The sequence below is a fragment of the Pongo abelii genome, chromosome 9 (assembly GCF_028885655.2).
Source record: "Pongo abelii isolate AG06213 chromosome 9, NHGRI_mPonAbe1-v2.0_pri, whole genome shotgun sequence".
Taxonomy (NCBI): Eukaryota; Metazoa; Chordata; class Mammalia; order Primates; family Hominidae; genus Pongo; species Pongo abelii.
The window spans coordinates 129,679,098-129,698,488 of NC_071994.2; the positions used below are offsets into that span (position 1 = coordinate 129,679,098).

The following is a 19,391-nucleotide window of genomic DNA, read 5'->3' on the forward strand; positions in this document are numbered from 1 at the left end:
GGCTCCTGGAGTCAGAACTGGAACCGAGGCATCTGGACTCCCTGGCCAGCATCCTCCATGTTCAGCCACGTGGGCTTTGTCTTCCTTCCAAGAGCCAGCCTGGGGAAGGGAAATCCCAAGAAGTGTGGGGCCATGGGGAGGGGCAGGGAGACTTTCCTGGGGACAGAGAGGTCCCTGGGAGTCCCTCAGTTTATTTCCTTGGCTGTCTCCACAGGGGTCAGGCCATAACGTCTCCCAAGAGGCCCTGGCCATTAAGCGGATGCTGGAGATGGGAGCTGTCAAGAACCTCACGTCCTTCTGACCTGGGCAAGAGCTGTAGCCTGTCGGTTGCCTACTCTGCTGTCTGGGTGACCCCCGTCCGTGGCTGTGGGGGTGCCTGGTGCCAGTATGACCCACCTGGACTCACCCCCTGTTGGGGAGGGAGTTCTGGGCCTGGCCAGGTCTGAGATGAGGCCATGTCCCTGGCTGCCCTTATGGAGCCAAGATCCAGTCAGGGTGGGGGCGCCGGAGCTGTGGGAGCCCGGCCAGGGCAGGGGGCTCGTTGCTGTGGCACCCCCTCTCTGCCAGCACCAAGAGATTATTTAATGGGCTATTTAATTAAGGGGTAGGAAGGTGCTGTGGGCTGGTCCCACACATCCAGGAAAGAGGCCAGTAGAGTATTCTGCCCACTTTTTAGAAAAACCTACAGTGATGGCCCCACCAAGGCCTAGACACGGCACTGGCCTCCCAGGAGGGCAGGGGCATTGGGAATGGGTGGGTGCCCTCCAGAGAGGGGCTGCTACCTCCCAGCAGGCATGGGAAGAGCACTGGTGTGGGGGTTCCACCGAGAAGGGGACCTCATCTAGAAAAGAGGTTACAAACCTACCATTAAACTATTTTTCCTAAAACGGAAGCAGTTGTGATGTCCTGTGTCCTTTCAGGTGGGGGAAGGCATGGGACGGGGTGTGGCAGTGGGCAGGCTTGTTAGACCAGAGCGGGGCATGATCACTCAGGAAATAATTACTTATTGAGTCCAGTGTTGGGTGCCCGGTCATGCATTATTGCCCTGGCACAGCAGGAGAGTGAGTGGTGCTCACAGCAGCCCTGTCTGCAGACACCCAGCCTGGCACCCGGCATCCTGGGTTACTGCCCAGAGGAGGGAGGGGCTGGAGGATGCCAGATGAGAGTGCCAGAGTCCTCTCCCACCTTCCTTCCTCTCTCCCCCACCATTCTTCAGTTACCCAAATCTCATGCTTCGGAGGTATGTGTTTTAAGGACAGGGGTGGGGTCAGACAAAGAAAGCCAAGTTTCCCTTCTCAGATTAAGTGGGAACCAGAAAATGGAGTTTATGGAAGGTCTTCCAGCAGCCCAGGCTGCCAGGATGGGGTGGGCAGGCCTGGAGGGCAGCGTTGAAGGGATTTGGCAAGGCCTATCAGCCAGTTGCCGGGCCAGGGGATGAAACAGTTTCTTTCCTAGGTCTTTAGAATCATAACAATCCTGCTGTTTGCCTGTCTCTCCCGCCTTCGTTCTCCATCTTCCCAGATCCTGCTTAGCTGCCAACTGGGCTTCCTGCCACCCCACAGCTGTTCCTTTACATCTGGAGCCAGTAGGGAGAGTTGGAACTCCCCGCTTGGGGAATGGAACTGGCAGCTGTATTCCTGGCTTTCTCGGAAAGAGTTGCAGCCTTGAGGTTTTGAGACAAGCCAGGCTGGGATAGGACAGATAAAGAGGGGCAGCAGTTTGGGAGGAACAGAGGAAGATGACATGGTTCTCCACAGAGTGTTGGAATGGCCTTGCAGACACCCACCTCATCCCCCAGAATGGCCCCAAGGACCCTCCCAGGGAACAGAAGGCCTGCTCTCTCAGCAGCCTGGCTGCTTTGCTAGGGGAGAGGGGGGTTCTGAGAGCGAGTAGAGCCCCCGCATCTGCAGCCCCAAGCCCGCTTCCCTCCACAGGGGCAAACTTTGTCTTGAAGGCTATGTCCTGGGGAGGGAGCTTGCAGACAGCAGGGGTTGTGAGTGTTTGGGGATCTCAACTCTGCTCACCCCATGCGTCCCCAGCTGCCGCTCATGCGGAGATGCAAGGGAGTGTCCGTTTTCCCATCCGGAGCCATTGAGAATGGCTGTCTGCATACATGATCCAGCTGGTCTGGGCTGAGGCCACTGCCTGTTACTGAACGTGCCTAAACTCAAGCCAGAATCCAGCACACAGGGGTGGGTCAGACCCCTCTAAACTCCACACACGCACACATGTAGACATGGGAGCATTTTACATTCTTGGTGGGTTGTTTGTGATTCTGTGTGCAGACAGTCCTTCCTGCTCACATACTGAGAAGACTGTGAATGTGGGGTGTGTGTATACCCAAATAGGCCATTGTTTGCTTGGGGGGTGGGGATAGCTTTCTCCAGGGTGCCCAACATCCTACGCAGATTGAGGCAATACTGGCCAAGGGTCGGAGCTGAGAATGGAGCTTTGATGTGGGGCTGTTGGATGGGGCTCTTTGGTTTTCTGGGAAAGGGACTTTCAGTCTTCAATTAGCCCAACCAACGAGAATGAACTGCCTGCCAGCCTGCCTGGGACTGATTAAACCATGCCCTGGAAATGAGGAAGGGAAAGAGCACAGTAGAGCACGTGCTTGAGGGCAAGTCAGGAGATCCGGGTTCTCCACCAGCCTCTGTCGCCTTATTCTGTAAGAACGTGGGCCAGTCATTTCTCTGCAACAAAAGGGTGGGTCCAGCTAAGGAGAACCAGTTATCTCAGAATTACCTAGGGAGACTTGGGAATAGAGATTCCTGGGTCTCACCCAGGCTACTGGGGACAGCAGGATCATCGCACGGGCCTCTTGACTCTACGGTCTGCGTGCAAAGCCTGCGCTAAGCCCCGGTGTCCTTGAGCGGCGTTAATTAGGCGCAAGCGTAGTTTCCTCCCCGGAGGGCAGGGCAGGGGAGGGAGGAGCTACCGATGTAGATCGCCCCGCCCTGGCGGCAGGGCCGTGCAAGCGTTGTCCGCACGGGCGCCGCGCCGACCCTCGCGGCCGTGGGAACCCGCCTGGAATCTCGCAGGGCCTGCCGCGCTTCGTCCAGGTTGCCGGCCTCCTCCCCGCGCTTTTCGGGATGCTGGCCCCGGCGCCCCGCCTCAGGCGAGGCCGGCCCCTCCCTGGCAAGCGGCTCAAGGCTTGGCGGCGGCTCAGGGGAGGCTGGGCGGACTAGGGGGCCGCGCCCCTCCGAACTCTCGCTGGGCCTGCGTCATGCCACCTGCTTTGGGTTCATCGCAGAGGCCGGGGTGAAACCGCCTTAGGCTGCGAGGGAGTGGAAGAGCTTTGCCCCATCGAATTTAGATTCTGGAAGTCCACAGAGGGGAAACTGAGGCCCGGAGGGGAGAAGGGACTCCCCGCTTCATCACCTTGCTGGGCAGGATAAGAGTCCAGGTCTCTAGCGCAGGAACACATTTAAATGTTACTCTATGTTCACATCACATGGTGTGCCTTAATTTTGGACGCTAAAGATTTTATTTACATTTTCCAAGGACATAAATGCATTCCGTTGCTTTCCTCCAGAGGCTGCCTAGCCTACGAGGAGTTTGAGCTCGGAAGCAGGTTTTTGTGGGAGACAGTAAGGTGCGATGCACACCAAATAGGGACGGTTGGACCGTGAGTTCAACTCCCTGCTTTGTCGTTTAGCCGAGTAAACCTCTGCTTCTCCATCTGCAAAACAGTGATTATGCATGTGTCTCTCACAATGTTTTAAGGACCTAATGGGAATATGATCATAAAAACATTTTGTAGACTGTAAAGTATGATATCAATATTAATTGGAAAGCTGCCTTGCATCATGGAAAATGCCAGAGGGTATGAAACAGGTTAGGTACATTTGTAGGGCCAAATACTTGGCCAGGTAGTGAGTAACACGGCTGGTTACAGAAAAGTCTTTGTCTTCAAATCACCCACAAGCTAGGCAGGGGAAGGTAAGACATCAACGAAATGACTGCAACACAGGCTTTGCATAATCAAACCATGAATAGTGTTTAAACTGCTTTCTATTGGTGGTTTTCTTTTTCTTTCTTTCTTTCTTTTTTTTTTTTTTTTTTGAGACAGAGTTTCACTCTTGTCACCCAGGCAAGAGTACAATGGCATGATCTCAGCTCATTGCAACCTCCGCCCCCCAGGTTCAATGGATTCTCCTGCCTCCGCCTCCCGAGTAGCTGGGATTACAGGCGCCTGCCACCACGCCCAGCTAATTTTTGTATTTTTAGTAGAGACAGGGTTTCATCATGTTGACCAGGCCGGTCTCAAAACTCCTGACTTCAGGTGATCCACGTGCCTCGGCCTCCCAAAGTGTTGGGATTACGGGCGTGAGCTGCCACGCTCGGCTATAGGCGGTTTTCATGTTGAAGTCGGACACCTGTAGGGATTCTTGGGGAAAGAGATTTCTTGGGAGACATTATCCATTTCAATGGTACCTAGCATGCCACAGTAGATTCCTAAACAAAGGTTGAGAAGTATAACCTGAGTTTGTCAGCTCTATTCTAATCTCTCCAACCTTTTTGAAGTCTTCATTATAGCTTCGGAAAACTATTTGTTAGTTTCCAACATTCCCATGATTCTGTACCAGACGTGGTTCCAAGAAATCAGACCTTTCTGACTTAAAAGTTTAAGGAGGGGTATGCGCGTGGTGTGCGTGTGGGTGTGTGTCTGTCTGTAGTTATAGCTGGTTTTCCTGTCCAGTTCAATCTCATTGAGTTTATCTCTCTTGTTAGAGATTTTTGGGATCCTGCACCCAATAAATAAGAAGAGATGAACCTTGAGTCTCATTACATGACAGATTTTTGAGAAGCTCAAATGTACAGGAAGGCTCCACTTCTTCACGTAAAAGGACTGCAGATGGTGTGAAGCAGGTGGGAGAGACCCCAGTGCTAAGAGGGTTATTATTATAACAGGGCTTGGCAAGAATTTTTTAGGGAAAAATGAACTTTGGGAGGCAGGTGCTGTTTTTTGCCCCATTTTGGGTTCCCAGGGAAAGGTAACAATTTAAACACCCACCCCCTGAACAGAGACATAGCTTCCTCTCAAGAGCTTTGGAAGGCTGGGAGGGTGGTGTTGGGTGGAGAGAATGAGAGCAGGCTCAGATGTTGAAACAACCCTAGGGGATCGGAGTTGGAATTGCTGAACTGAGCTAGTCCAGAGCCATCTATCATTCTGAGTCTTCCCAAAACACTATTTACACACATCACCAACTTTCACACTTAAGGAGTGTCTCCCCCTGTTTCTCTTCTTACTAAGCATGAAGCTGGTGGAGTCTGGTTGGAGATACCCTTTAGGTCTGTGCTTTTTTTCTCAGTGAATTTATGTTGCACTGATGGAGCCCTTGCATGGCGGGAGAGCTAGAGAAACTTTTAATTTCTATTAAAAGTCAAATAGGAAGCTCTTATCTGAAAATTCTGCTTAAATCCTTGTCTATATCACTTTATCTCTACTTGCCTTCTTCTTTCAGTATTTCTCTGAAGTGCAATGCCCATTAATGTCACAAATGTACTTCCTAGTCCTTGGGCAGCAGAGCCTGGCCCTTTAATTTCCTTGCAAAGGTGGTGAAAGTGGTAACTTGAACTTAGTCCACCTGGACTTTGTCTCATAGAAAGTGATCTTCAGGCTGGGGGCAGTGGCTCACGTCTGTAATCCCAGCACTTTGGGAGGCCAAGGTGAGTGGATCACCTGAGGTCAGGAGTTCGAGACCAGCCCGGCCAGCATGGTGAAACCCCCGTCTCTACTAAAAATACAAAAAGATTAACTGGCCATGGTGGTGAGCACCTGTAATCCCAGCTACTCAGGAGGCTGAGACAGGAGAATCGTTTGAACCCGGGAGGTGGAGGTTGCAGTGAGACGAGATTGTGCCATTGCACTCCAGCCTGAGCAATAGGGTGAGACTCTGTCTTAAAAAAAAAAAAAAAGAAAATGATCTTCAGAGGGATGAATCCCTTCCTATATTCAGCTTCTATCCAGAATAGTACTTTTTCTCCTGCATAATTGGGAATAGATTTCAGATAAGCTCCATTTAATTAAACTCCAGTTATTTCCAGGAACATCTGGACTCCCTGAGACCTCACTAACCTTCTTTTTGAGCATTAATAGTTTAGATTCACCATAAAGAAGACAGTTACAAAGAACCATTTTTTGAATGTTTTCAGCATTCCAAGATATTGCCAAGGGCCGTAAGGTTAAGGAACAGCGGAAAGAAATGCTATTTCTTGTCTGGTATTCTCCAGTCAGGGAACTCAAGGAAGCTCTCTACTCAGGGGTGGAGGCTGTCTCAGCCCCGTGGGTGGGCTGAGTGGACTGTTTCCGAGAAAAGCACTGGGAACATGGAGTGGCAGGCAGATATTGGCAGAGGCGTAAATATAACCAGGGATGTAGATGGTAGATGACAATTTGATGACGTATCTTGTGAATGGTGTATATTCACAGAAGGCCTTTTAAAGATGGAAGCTGTGGGAGTAGGAAGACTTATAGGGCTTGTAGTAATGAAAGCTTTCAGTGTATGTCAAAGAACTTGCTGTTAGCGAGGATGGGAGGAGTGCTAAGGAAGAATGGCGGTTAGAGAGGGAAAGAATTAATGGTTTTGCAGCAAACATGGACTTGGCCAGGAAAACAATTCCTTATTTCTAGAAAGAAGAGGAGCTTTTAAATTTTTTAAAATTTTTCTCAGTTTATGACCTGGTTAGGAACACTGAAACATAAGGAGTTGGGGAAAGGATGGTTGGAGGCTCGCTGGAAATGAGAGGCGGCTATCAGTGAATGAGCTCTTTATCAGTGACTCCCAGAGACTGCTGCTAATTTTGATTTGAAAGCTGCAAATTGCTGGTATGTGGTTACAGTTCCTAAGAACAACTTAGATAAGAGGTTTTCAAAAGACGTTTTGAAAGGGGAAGTGAAATTTAAGATTTAGTTGTCATTGGTCTACATCTAAATGTTTGTTTCTTTAGATATGCACACCAAGGAGCATTTAAAATAAAAATCTGTTTGCAAATTAAGATAGTCTTTATTTAAATTTTTATATTTTTATTTCAATAAAAAGTGTGTTTTATAGAGAAAGCTCCCAGAGAAGAAACTAATCTCAAGACTCCCTTTTGTCTTTTTTTTTTTTTTTTTTTTTTCTGGTGCCAGGACAAACCACACACATAATACCTGGGAAGAACTAATCAAATGTGTGTGTGTGTGTGTGTGTGTGTGTGTGTACCTTGTGCCTTCGGTTCTGATTCCATAATAGCAAATACCCCAAGCAGCATGTACTCCTCTCCAACCAGGAAGTGAGAAACGGAATTTTGGTCAGCTCCTTTCTCCTGTTCTAAGAAATCTCCCAAGGACTGTACCATGTTTGTTTTCATTTCCCTGGCTCCTTTCCATTCTGGAAACTTAAAATCGGCTTCATGGCCTCTTGCTTTATAGAATTTGTTCAAAAAGGCTTTGTCAGAAACGGATTTGATGTGACATTTTTGCTCTTCACGTGAAAGTGCTTCCTATTCCCTGAAAGTGGAAGAGGTGGTGGAAATAACCCCGGCCTTGGCCGACTGATCTTGAACCTGAGAATTAGAGACTGGGCCTCCGTCCAGTGACTCTGAGCCAGTAATGAAGTTTAAAGCTATCGGAAGACTGGATGCTGTCCTTGGTAGAGGTGGGGGTGATTTGATACACAGAAGAGCTTTGTTTCCCAGGGCTTTGTGGTCTTTCTGGGTCATTTGGGGACTTAGGGTGGAGGACGCCAGTCTTGCCTTCCTAATGGAGCCGTGCTTGTCCTCGCCCGGCCTGCCCCAGAGCGCATGCTAGCAGATGGCCTTTACCATCAGCCACTTCCAGCCACATTCTAGGATGAATGTGGCCCGGAGTTTTCACTGTAGGGTGCAAACATCTCGTGACAGAAATCATGTGTGTATAAATCTCACGTTTGTCACTCATTAGCGCTTGATGCTGGGCAAGTTTTCTGGCTTCTTTAAGCCTCAACCCACATCTGTAAAATGGTGATACTTTGTAGAATTGTGAGCATTAAATAAGATTACAAATGTAGAGCACTCATTTTATTTAATGTGAAATCATCTACGGGGTAATTCGGGGCTTCCCACTGCCTTTGTTTTTTAGCACCTCCCTTCACCAGCTTTTCTGCACCCCCACTCCTTTGTGAGAAGTATATAGTGCTGGAGACAGCTGAGGGATGTACCCAGCTCAGTTCAGGCTTCTCAATGCCCGGAGTCCTCCAGATCCCTCATTTTTTCCCTCCATGCTCTTGTCTCTCACAAAGATCATCCTTGTGACCTCCTATCCCTTGAGCTATTCTTTGCTGCACTGGGCATTGGACAGCGCTAAGAGGGTTGGGCACCGTGCAGCCTAGTGTTTGCAGCTGCCCCGGTGCGCTCCGCTCAGTCCACATTCTTACCCTGGGTGTGCCGAGGGAGAGGACGAAGGGCTCATTTTATAGAACATGTTTCTTCCCCATTCTTCTCGTTTATAATTTTGGCTTCCAGGAAAGAAAGAATGGAAGAATGGGCACCTCCACCCTATTAGTGCACACTCGTGTGTGTGTGTGTGTGTGTGTGTGTGTAGCAGGAGCAAGGGGCAGGGTGAGCTGTGTTGAGGACTAGGAGGTAGATGGTCTACCCATATCCAAGGTGGGAAGACCAGGAGAAATAAGAGAAGTAAATGGACAGATCCTCTAAAGTCATCTTTTCCTTATTCCAGCACACCAAGGCATTGTGCATATGGTCTTGGATCCTTATTCTCTGTTAGCCAATGGAAAACATATACGGAAAGAAAGAAAGCAAGCTTGCTGAGATTAACCTAGAGAGGGCAGGGGCCAGCATCCTGATGTCTATGCCAGGCCAGCATGGCACCAGCAGCAGAATGTGGGCTGTGGACATGTACTTAACATTTCTGATCAGTTTTTACTCCCTCAGGCTTGGGGGCTGCAAAGGAAGATAGCCAGGTTTCTGGGAAATTTTGAAGCACTTGGAAATATGATCGAAGCAGAAAATTCCTCTGAGCGGAGGAGCTGTGTAGGCTGTGTATAGAATCTGTGGATTGGGACCATCCAAGGAATCAGTGTCTGGAAAGAAGCACAAACTGGTGTGATGAAGGTTCCCATGATGGGTAACAACTACCAGGGAAGGTTGGAGAAGAAAGGTTTAAAACTGACAAGGAAGCTCCAACCCACCTTAGGGACAATTTGGGTTCTTTAAAGTTCCATTTGAATCCCACTCCCTCAACGAGCACTCTAACTTGCCGCTGTTTATCCACCCCATCTGCCATGACCACATCAAGCTTCCCCACAAGCGAGGCCCTTCTTAGAACACTATTTGAGTTGTATATTAAAGTGTTAGGGTGCCTGGTGGTCTAGACTGTTTCTAGCAGGTCTTGTTCTCTGAACCTCTAGAGGAGGGAACTTTGCCTTCAGAATATTGCTGAGAGGAAGGGTCCAGAATGGCCTGGCCAGTATCTAGTGTGACCACTCTGCCTCTGAGCTATATTTGGCTGAGTCAGGTGGCTGGTGAGTCCCACACATCCTCTGGGTTGGGTCCACCCACAGAGGAGAGGAGTCAGCCTGTAGGTTTTATTGCCACCACAACCAGAGCTATCAACTGCCTTCATTGTCTAGGAAGATTGAATCAAAGGAGGACAGAGAACCTTGGGTTCCCAACGCATTCTATGAGCTCTTGGGTTCTTCCTGTGACTTTGTAGGAACAAAAGAACAGAACAGACATGTTGGAGTAGTGTCCCTAACATTTATTTCAGGTGGTGACTAGGAGGGGTGAGGTGTAGATATACTTCCTCTCTTCTCATGGAGCCTTACTGAAGACAGGATCGCCGTTCTTGTGTTTATCAGCTGAGAAGGGCAGTCTCGCCATCTTAAAGACCTTCCCTCCAGCCCCTTCAAACGCCACACTTCCCAGGAAGCACTCTCTCCATAAGTGTTCAGAGAACCCTGACCAGAGAAGCTCCCGCACTTCTTATATTAACTCCGATTGTGCTGAGGGGGAGGGGAGGAGTACACAAAGCAGGAGGTGGGTGGGGAGGCTGGGGTCACACAGCCCAGGAGGGGCACACCCTGCGAGGTGCTCCGTCAGCACAGGCTCCCTCCTCCCTCCCTCCCCCCAGTACACCAGGCTCTGACGGGGCCGGTCCCACCGCAGAGTTCAGAGGCATCAAGTCCAAGGACGGAACTGCAAGAGTATGGACACAAAACACCAAACAAATTGGGGGTGGGCTCCCGGCCAGCCTGGTGAGAGAGAGGCTCCTTTAGCCAAGGCTATTTCTGGCTTGTCAGCCTCGAGGGTATGGGCTATGAGCAGCAGTGGAGAGCCGGGGTTTCTGGGGCAGCTCAGTGCTGGGAAGACATCATCCCCTTCTCCCCAGGGCTGTATGGGAGCACAGGCACAGGGGTAGGTAGAGCTTGTGGTCAGCGAGGGGTAGAGCCCACGGAGAGCCGGAGAGTGGACCGCAGTTTCATGAAAGCAGAGTTATAGCTGCCACTTGTGCCTGTGGGCAGAGCAGGTGGTAGAGGGGCCTCCAGGAAAGGGCCGGGGACATGGGTGTCCAGCACGAAGCACAGCGCACTCAGCCACAGCCTCTGTCCGTCTCCCCACCCGCCCGCCTCCGGCACACAGCACCTGGGGACCCAGATTTGTGCTTGATCAGAGCTTCGAAGGAAGGCGGTGGCAGAGGCGCTGGGAGGCTGTCCTGGAGGTGGCCAATTCTGGGGTCCTCTGCAAAGTACCCCTCCTCCCTGGACAACCGGAACGTGCCCCGACCTCTTCCCTGGCCCGTCCCCACCCGCGGTGTGTGATCCTTAGACGTGAGTCTGCATCCGCCGCTGCAGGGGTCGACTGGGGTCAGAGTTCTGGGACGAGGACTGGGAGTGGTGGGAAGAGGAGGCAGAAGCCTTGCTGGCCTTGTCGAACTGCACGTAGCCATCCTGCTTGCCGCTGCTGCTGACGCTGCTGTCACACTGCGTGTCCAGGAAGGAGCTGCTGTCGCTGAGGGAGCCTCTCTGGAACTCCCGCTCACAAAGCTCGATGGATGAGCTACCCATGCCCAGCACAAACCGCTGCCCGTAGTCGTAGAGGCGGCCCTGGCCGCTCAGGGTGCTGTAGATGTTGGTGAAGGACATGCCTGTGGGCACACGCTGCTTGCCCGCAGGACGCAGGTCGGGCTGGCAGCTGGAGAGGGAGATGGTCGGGGTTGAGTGGTGCTCTTTGAAGGTGTTGACGCTGTAGTAGCCATTGGTGGGGTCCTGGATGGGCGAAAGGAAGAGGAGCGTCACCTGGTGGAGCCTCCACTGAGCGTGGCTGGGGTTTCCAGGCTGAGCCCGTCCCCTTATGCGGGGAGGGAAGAGGGAAAACAGGAGGAAGGGAGCAACCTGGTATGGAGCAAACTCAGGGGTGAACAGCTGCAGGGAAGGTGCAGGGGAAGAAGGACACTGAACAGGAGATGGCAGAAGGGGGACTGCGGACCCCAGGAGGGGAGGGCCGGCAAGGGTGAGGGCTGAGGGCCGAAGGAGGGAAGCAGAGGCTCTTGACTGGGTTTATGTCAGGGCAATGCAAGGTCATTTGAAAGTCGGGCTTTTTAATTGTTTTTGTCCAGAACGTGGATGCTTCATTTTGAATCTACATGTGAGGAGGCTGTGGAAGAGAACTGGGGAGTCTCAGCCTTAGCTCTCTCAGCCTCCTCAGCGTTGGGGTAGGGAGAGCAGGTGCCTTAGGCAGGGACGGGCACCTGCCACCAAGCTGGCCTCTGGCCTTTTCTTCTCCGACTTGCTGTCATTTGTTGTATAGATTTGGGGTTTGGGCCATCAGAGCTAAAGACCAGATTCCATGGCTGTGTCTTATAACCCGGGGCCCTTCTTACCTTCAGGTTCTGAAACTCTTTCTCCTCTTCTTTGAGGACCTCCAGCTGTTTCAGGACTGAGTCTTGCTGGAATTCACCTCGGTCCATCTGCAACCCAAAAAGGCTGCTCAGTGGATAGGAGGTGGCTAAACCTCCACTTCCCCCAAGGGAAAGATGAGATCAGAAACTCAAAAGATTGCCCTATATAACCCCCACCACCCCTTACTGCCTGGACCATGTGAAAGAGTCAAGATGAGTTCCTGGAGCCCCATCCTAGGAGACAGGGAAGCAGTTGACGGGGGTGGGTGAGTAGGGGAGGCAAGGGGCGGGTATCCGAGGCCATACTTTCCTCGCTTGGGCGAGGGCATCACCAGAGATCTCACATGGCTGATTCAATTCCATTGACTGAACGTTTATTGTAAAATGCTGGCCAGGTGCCCTGCTAAGGACCAGGGATCCACAGATTAACGTACATTAAGATACAACTCTGCTCATCAGGGAGATGGACTTGTAGATAAATAATTTCAGAATGTCAATCACTGGGCACGGCAAGGCTCCTTAGGGCAGTTTCTTTTCCAGTGTGCAGGCCTAGTGCAGGCCTTAGGGAGTCACAAGGAATAACCATCTGTGAGATGCTGGCGACATGGGCCACACCTGTTATTCTCATGAAAAGTTATCTTCCTTAGAGATGCCAAACAGCCTGAGGGCAAGGATCACTTCCTGCTTGTCTCTGGGTCCTCCCACACCTGGTTCAGTGCTTTGCATGTTGTGGTCACTGACCTTGCATGCTTTTGGGATGGAATCTCTTAATTATTTGCCAATGCCTAGCACTGTGCCTGATACACAATAGAGCTGCTTCAAATGGTATGTATATGTTGAATGAATAGGCAAAGTGGCTTAGCTCTAAATTACTGAAAATTAACAAAACTATTAGACATAAGATGAAAAAGCATACTCCACACACAGTGGGCATATGAATTAATCTGAATAACCACAGTGATGCTTAACCTGTGACACACGAGAGGCTCGCCATGTGTCTCTGCTGGTTGCACGGTACAGGTAGTAGGTTCCCTCCTACTCTCTGGGCTGGGATGTTTCTTCTCCCTTGCAACCTGCTTTCCTCGTTTCTTTTTGGAGCCCCGTAGAATCAGCCAAAGTGCTGCCACCCGGCTGCGTCCTCACTAAGGAGACCGCGTGGTTCATTTTTCCAGTAAATGCTCTGGCGCTGTCTGGACTGGAGACCTTCTTTCCCATCAGATTCAACTTCTAAGTCTGCCCCTTCTTGCCTGTCTTGGGGCCAGGAGGTGAAGAAGGGAATGCAAGAAGGACGATATCCTCAAGGGGTGGCTTAGCCCAGAGCCCTCAGCAAGTCCCTTCTGCTCCCAGCTGACACTGAGCTGGCCCCACTCTTGCCTGTGCATTTGGACTAAGGGATGTGGAGACAGTCTGAGGCAAACAGAATGTCCCAATGGGAGAGAATTCAAGGTCCCATTTGGGATGAAGGACACACCTGATTAAGCTTAAGTATAGAGACATCATCCCTTCTCACATCTAGGCTGTGGTTTCCTCCCTCGTAAAACTAAACACTCCACTGTGTTAATTTTAACACTGTCAGGCCCTGTGTTAGGCCCCAGGGGAAATAGATGAGCGTAGACTCAGAAACATGACCTTTGCCCTTGAGGAGCTCTGGGATAACTGGGGAAGCTGACATGGAATTGGGGGAATGCACCACGAAGGAGGCACACATGAAGTGTTTTGGGAGAGCAGAAGGTGCACAGCTCCGCCAGGGGTGGGGAGGACAAGCCCGGAACATCTTGGAGTTGATTGTTATAGGAGAATGTGAGATTCAACAGACAAAATTAGCAGGCAGAGGGAACAGCCGGTGCACAGGCCTTTGAAGTCTAAAAGACTCGAAGGCCAGGAATCCAGCTCTTTGGCATGTCCGGAAGGCCAGGTGTACTTGGCCGGAAAATGGAGCTGGAGAAGTCGGTGGTTGCCTGGCATTGAGGAGCCCTGATGACACACCAGGAATTTGGACTTTGTCCAGCAGATGTGGGGAGCCGGTGAGGGATTTTCAGTGGGCAGGTAACAGGACCAGATTTGCATTTTAGAAAGACTCCTTTCTCAAGGCTCTCGAGGGTGGATCGAGAAAAGAGACAAAAGACTACAAGGCTGAGACCAACTGGGAGGCTGCTGTAATCACCCAGGGGAGCAATGATGAGGCCGGAAGTAAAGAAGGGATGGTGGAGGACAGGTGGGGCACACATTTGAGACACTTTTTGAAGTGGAATTGACAGGACATGAAAATCAATTGGAGAGAGAAAGCGTAGCCAAGGGAAAAGTCAGTTTGATTCAGTAAACGTCTGTGAGTCTCCACCAGGGCCTGTGAAGGCTCCGAAAACCCCGGGATTAACACAGCAGCAGCTGCTCACCCTCTAGCAACATAAACTGCTAATATTTGTTGAGCACTTATTGTGTTCCATGGGCTTCAAGCCCTTCTGAGTTTTGTCCACTTCACCCTCACCACAGCCCTGCATACTGCAGCTTTCAGACCCATTTCATGGATGAGGACACGGAGGCACCAAAAAGCCCATCTACTTTATCCCTTGCTCTGCTGCCTCCACTCCAACATGTTACAACTAAGGCAACCAGAAACTTCTAGCATGGTTGTCTAGGTTTCTGCTTGGACAACTGGGTAGATGATGGCCCATAAATGGGGATTCGGATGAGGAGGAGCAGGCTTGATGTGGCTGGAGAACTGATGAGTTGACTGGCAATCCAGTCCCCAAGGAGGAACCTGTGTTTCTTGCAGACTGTTTTGGTGGGGTGCGGGGGATGAGGGAGAGGGACATGTATTGAATATCTACAATAGCTGTGTGTGTGTGTGCGGGGGAGGGGATTATATGTTATATAGCAACATATTGTGGCAATTTATGCATATGTCTTTTCTCCTTACTGAAGAGCCAGGCTCTCTGAAGGGTGGACTGCATCTTTTGTTGTTGTTGTTGTTTTGAGATGGAGTCTCGCTCTCACCCAGGCTGGGGTGCAGTGGCCTGATGTCAGCTCACTGCAACCTCCACCTCCTGGGTTCAAGCAATTCTCCTGCCTCAGCTTCCTGAGTAGCTGGGATTACAGGCGCCCGCCACCATGCCCGGCTAATTTTTGTATTTTTAGTAGAGATGCGGTTTCACCATGTTGGCCAGGCTGGTCTCGAACCCCTAATCTCAAGTGATCCGCCCAACTCGGTCTCCCAAAATGTTGGGATTACAGGCGTGAGCCACTGCACCTGGCCTGGACTGCATCTTAGATGTCTTTGAGTCTGCAGAACACAAGCACAGTATGGCAGGCACACAATCACATTTGTTGGCTAAGAGTGTGTGCCTCACCTATTGTGGGGTGGGCGGGGGGGGGGGCATCTTGAACGCTGCTCTGCTTTTTGGAAGCATCTAGTTCATTGAGAAGCCTCTAGTCCCAGGACCTTCTGGGAATGGGGTCACGGGATGGGATGGGGCGTAATTGCATTCTTACCATCAGCTGCTTGATGGTGGAGTGCTCCTCAGCCTCCCGACCAGAGGCCGGTTCCTTGTGGACAATTTCCACTCGGATATCATTTTTGGCTGACACGACACCTTTGAGATCTGGAGATAAAATAGTAAAGTGTAGATGATAGATTTAGTTCTTACCTTTGAGATGTCAATCTCCCTTGCAGTCCCCTGCCCCTGCCCTGCCACCCTCTGCATTTCCCCTCCAGCCCCTGAACTCAGCAGCTTCACCGGCCCCCCACCAATAGAACCTCCATATGGAGATGCTGTGGGCGTTTGGGCCTCAGAGGGGGCTGACCCCATGGGCGGCCTGGCTCCTGTCACATGCCCCTCAGCCATGCACCCTTGGCTTGAAAGATCGTCTTTAGCCACTTGTCCACCTTACTGAGCTAGGTCCTTTTCATCCTACTGAATTCTCACTTCCTTCTAGAAGTCTTCTCTGACCTACTCTACCAGGCGGGCTCCAATCCCTCCATTCGTAGAACCACAAATCTCAGTGTTGGAAAGGACCTTAAATTGCCCATGGCCAACCCCCATCCAAAGAGAAACACCCCCGAGGCGGTGGGCAGCTTCTCTGTCGACTCCTCCATGATGGAAGCTTTACTGCTACTTCTGCAGGAGGCAGCCTGTTTCTAGTTGGAGAGCTCTGTTAGAAAATTCTTGGCTGGGTGCGGTGGCTCACGCCTGTAATCCCAGCACTTTGGGAGGCCGAGGTGGGCAGATCACGAGGTCAGGAGTTTGACACCAGCCTGGCCAACATGGTGAAACCCCGTCTCTGTTAAAAATCCAAAAATTAGCTGGGCTTGGTGGTGGGCGCCTGTAATGCCAGCTACTCAGGAGGCGGAGCATGAGACTCGCTTGAATGAACCCAGGAGGTGGGGGTTGCAGTAAGCCAAGATTGTGCCACTGCACTCCAGCCTGGGCAACAGGATGAGACTCTGTCTCAAAAAAAAAAAAAAAAAAAAAAGGAAATTCTTGAGGAGCTGGTGCAGTGGCTCATGCCTGCAATCCCAGCACTTTGGGAGGCCAAGGCAGGTGGACCACTTGAGGCCAGGAGTTCGAGACCAGCCTGGGCAACATGGTGAAGCCCTGTCTCTGCAAAAAAGTAAAAAAATAGCAAGGCATGGTGGCACATGCCTGTAATCCCAGCCACTCAGGAGGCTGAGACACGAGAATCACTTGAACCTGGGAGGCGGAGGTTGCAGTGAGCTGAGATCGCGTCACTGCACTTCAGCCTGGCCAAAAGACAGAGACCCTATATTAAAAAAATCGTATATATATGCGTATATATATGCTTATGTGTATATATTTATATGCTTCCCTATCATTTCCACTGAGAGGGTGGTGATGGAGGTCCTGAGACCACATCATTGCTGGGGTGGTCATGAGTGCCAAGGCTGCTTAGCTGGAGTGCAGAAAATGCAAGGGGAACAGCTTTCTTCAAACATGTGCAGGCTGCCGAGTGGCAGAGGAGCAGACCCATTCTGGTGATTCATTTTTCGCATTACACTTATATAATGTTAGTGCCAGATGGGGCCATCAGAGTCATATCCTCGTTATAAATGAGGAGACAGGCCTGGAATAACTGTGGCTGGCCCAGGGTCATGCGGCAGAAGAGGTGGGACTGGAACACTGTGTCTCCATTGTCTTCACCTGTTCTCTGCCATCCAATCTCTCACACGTTATCTCCTGCATGCATGCAATTCTTCAAGCATGCACAAACACTAGAATTTTATTGGTAATCACTGAAGACCTTTAAAAGTTTGCTCAAAGCAATTCCTTTATTGCTTCCCCACCCACTCCCCCACAGCTGTGTGACTGACCTGCTTTTCTGGTGAGACTAGCAGCTCTTTAATTTATTTTTATTTTGTTGTAGAGATGGGGTCTCTCTAGACTAACAGCTCTTGTAGAGCAAGGATCAAATCACAAACCGCTTTTCCCCCTATCTTTCCGTACAGTTCCTGATTGAAAGAGCTATGTGTTCAATCCAAAATGCTGGCTGCCCGGCAGATGAAGTTCAGTCTAGTCCAGGTCAACCTCAGCCTAGTGCCCACTCTGCCAGAAGCCATGTTGCCCAGGCTCACGTACACCGATGCATCAGACCCACTCCCTGCCCCAGGAGCTCACAGCACTGTTAGGACCCCTGTTCATTGCACTCCTGCTTACTTGCTCTCCGGGGCAGCCTAAGCCTGGCCTTTTTCTCTGTCCCCCTCCCTGAGATCCCGGATCTCCCTCCCGTACTTCTCTGGGAACGGGCACAGCAGAAGGCCACGATGGTTGCCATAAGGACGAGGAAGGCCACGCCAGCTCCTACGGCCACCCCAATGATGACGGCCATCGGCACAGACTCTGTGGGAGAGAAGCAGGCACAGCTGACGAGGGGTGGGGAGTGGCCTACTATCCCCCCAAGATCTCTTCCCGTTCCGTTCCTGCGGAGGCAGCCCCTGCCACATGGGGCCCTCCTGGGAAATGCCTCAGTGGGGCCTGGGCCGGCACAGGCCGAGTCCAACTGGGGTCAGCTCTAGCTGGGACTGCAAAGACCAGGGTGGAGGACATGGGGGCTTGGTGGGTGGAGGAGAGGGCGGGGGAACTGGGGTAAAGGGCAGAGGAAGGAGAGCGAGGCAGGCGGACATGGAGAAGGGAGGGCCAGGGGACAGGAAGACCGGAGATGAGGGGTGAGGCTGGCATGATGGAGCTCTCTCTGGCATTAATCAGGAATGCTCTATCACACAGTGGCCAGTGAGTCATAGGCCCTGGTTTTTTTTGAAAAATGACTATGTTCACTGCCCTTGTTTGTTCAGTATGTTCTCTCCTTCCCTTCCCTTTCTCGGGTGAATATAGAGGACATCCGGCTCTTAGTGTTTCCAGGTCTAAGCAGCTTCCCCGCAGGTCTGCTGGGCATCAGTTGTGGCCCTCAGGTGTCCAAGTCTGAGGGGCCAGGGAGCAGGGTTACAGCTTCTCCACTGCCACCTCTCTAAGGAGAGAGGCCCCTTTCCCTCCATCTCCAGGTCTACAGCTTCTCCCTCGAGGTCCCCCCTCTGAGCATCCTTGCATCCCTCCTGGCAAGAGAGGCCCACAGACCAGGCAGGCAAGCCCTCACCCCTGCTGAGTCTCTGCAGCCTGTCTCCTGCCCAAGCCGAGTGGGGGTAGGGACAGGGAGGGTAAGGATGGAGTCGGGGGTGATCTTCCAGATAGCCCTGGCCCTTCTATGGCTGCAAGTGGGGCCTGAGCACATGATTTAGGGCCTTGAGGAGTCCATCGGGAATAGAACTAGAGAATGCTGGGGCAGGGAGAGCTTGGGGCTCTCACTGAGGTCCAGAGAAGTCAAGTGATTTGGCCAAGGACAGACAGGAGCTGCCCAGCCAGGGTCAATCCAGGTCTCCTCTCACTGCCCCCACCCCTCCACTCACCCCACTCCCACCCTGTCCAGCTCCACCCACAGAGTGACATGTGAGATCCTCCACATCTCATGTGCTCGGTACCGCCCAGACTGCTGCTGCTCTGAGTCTTGGCTCCATCCCTTCTTCTGAGCAACTGACTTTGCCTCTCTTACATCTGTAGGATGGGGATAATGGTACCGGCCCCTCTGAGGGTTGTTATGGGCTTGAGCTGGGTGAATGTGGGCAGAGGCCTTGGAGCAGAGCCTGGCACCCAGCCCTGTTTGGTGTTTGCTGTTGTTACCTGGGAAGAGGTCACCAGCAGTTCACGGTCTTTTATTTTTGGGACGGAGTCTGGCTGTGACACCCAGGCTGGAGTGCAGTGGCTTGATCTCAGCTCACTGCAACCTCTGCCTCCTGGGTTCAAGTGATTCTCCTGCCTCAGCCTCCCGAATAGCTGGGATTACAGACACATGCCACCATGCCTGGCTAATTTTTGTATTTTTAGTAGAGATAGGGTTTCACCATGTTGGCCAGGCTGGTCTCAAACTCCTGACCTCAGGTGATCCACCCACCTCAGCCTCCAAAAGCGCTGAGATTACAGGCGTGAGCCACCACACCCGATCAGCA

At 51.5% G+C, this 19,391-nt stretch overlaps 2 protein-coding genes across 15 annotated transcripts in view; one reads left to right on the forward strand and one right to left on the reverse strand.

Moving 5' to 3' along the window:
* Positions 1 to 892, forward strand: part of ST3GAL4 (ST3 beta-galactoside alpha-2,3-sialyltransferase 4) — a 63,649-nt gene extending 62,757 nt beyond the window's left edge. For all 9 annotated transcript variants that reach the window (XM_063727860.1, XM_054523639.2, XM_063727862.1 and 6 more), the window contains 1 exon segment: positions 215 to 892. In XM_063727860.1, the coding sequence (XP_063583930.1) occupies positions 215 to 301 (87 nt within the window). In that variant the 3' untranslated portion in view covers positions 302 to 892.
* Positions 893 to 9,721: 8,829 nt separating this feature from the next.
* KIRREL3 (kirre like nephrin family adhesion molecule 3) overlaps positions 9,722 to 19,391 on the reverse strand; it is a 594,169-nt gene continuing 584,499 nt past the window's right edge. For 4 of the 6 annotated variants that reach the window (XM_063728268.1, XM_063728266.1, XM_063728267.1 and 1 more), the window contains 4 exons: positions 17,626 to 17,733; positions 15,371 to 15,480; positions 11,864 to 11,950; positions 9,722 to 11,249 (listed from right to left, as the gene is read on the reverse strand). In XM_063728268.1, the coding sequence (XP_063584338.1) occupies positions 10,806 to 11,249; positions 11,864 to 11,950; positions 15,371 to 15,480; positions 17,626 to 17,733 (749 nt within the window). In that variant the 3' untranslated portion in view covers positions 9,722 to 10,805. Of the gene's footprint in view, positions 11,250 to 11,863; positions 11,951 to 15,370; positions 15,481 to 17,550; positions 17,734 to 19,391 lie in introns of all 6 variants that reach the window. The other 2 variants (XM_063728264.1, XM_063728265.1) reach the window with 1 other exon arrangement.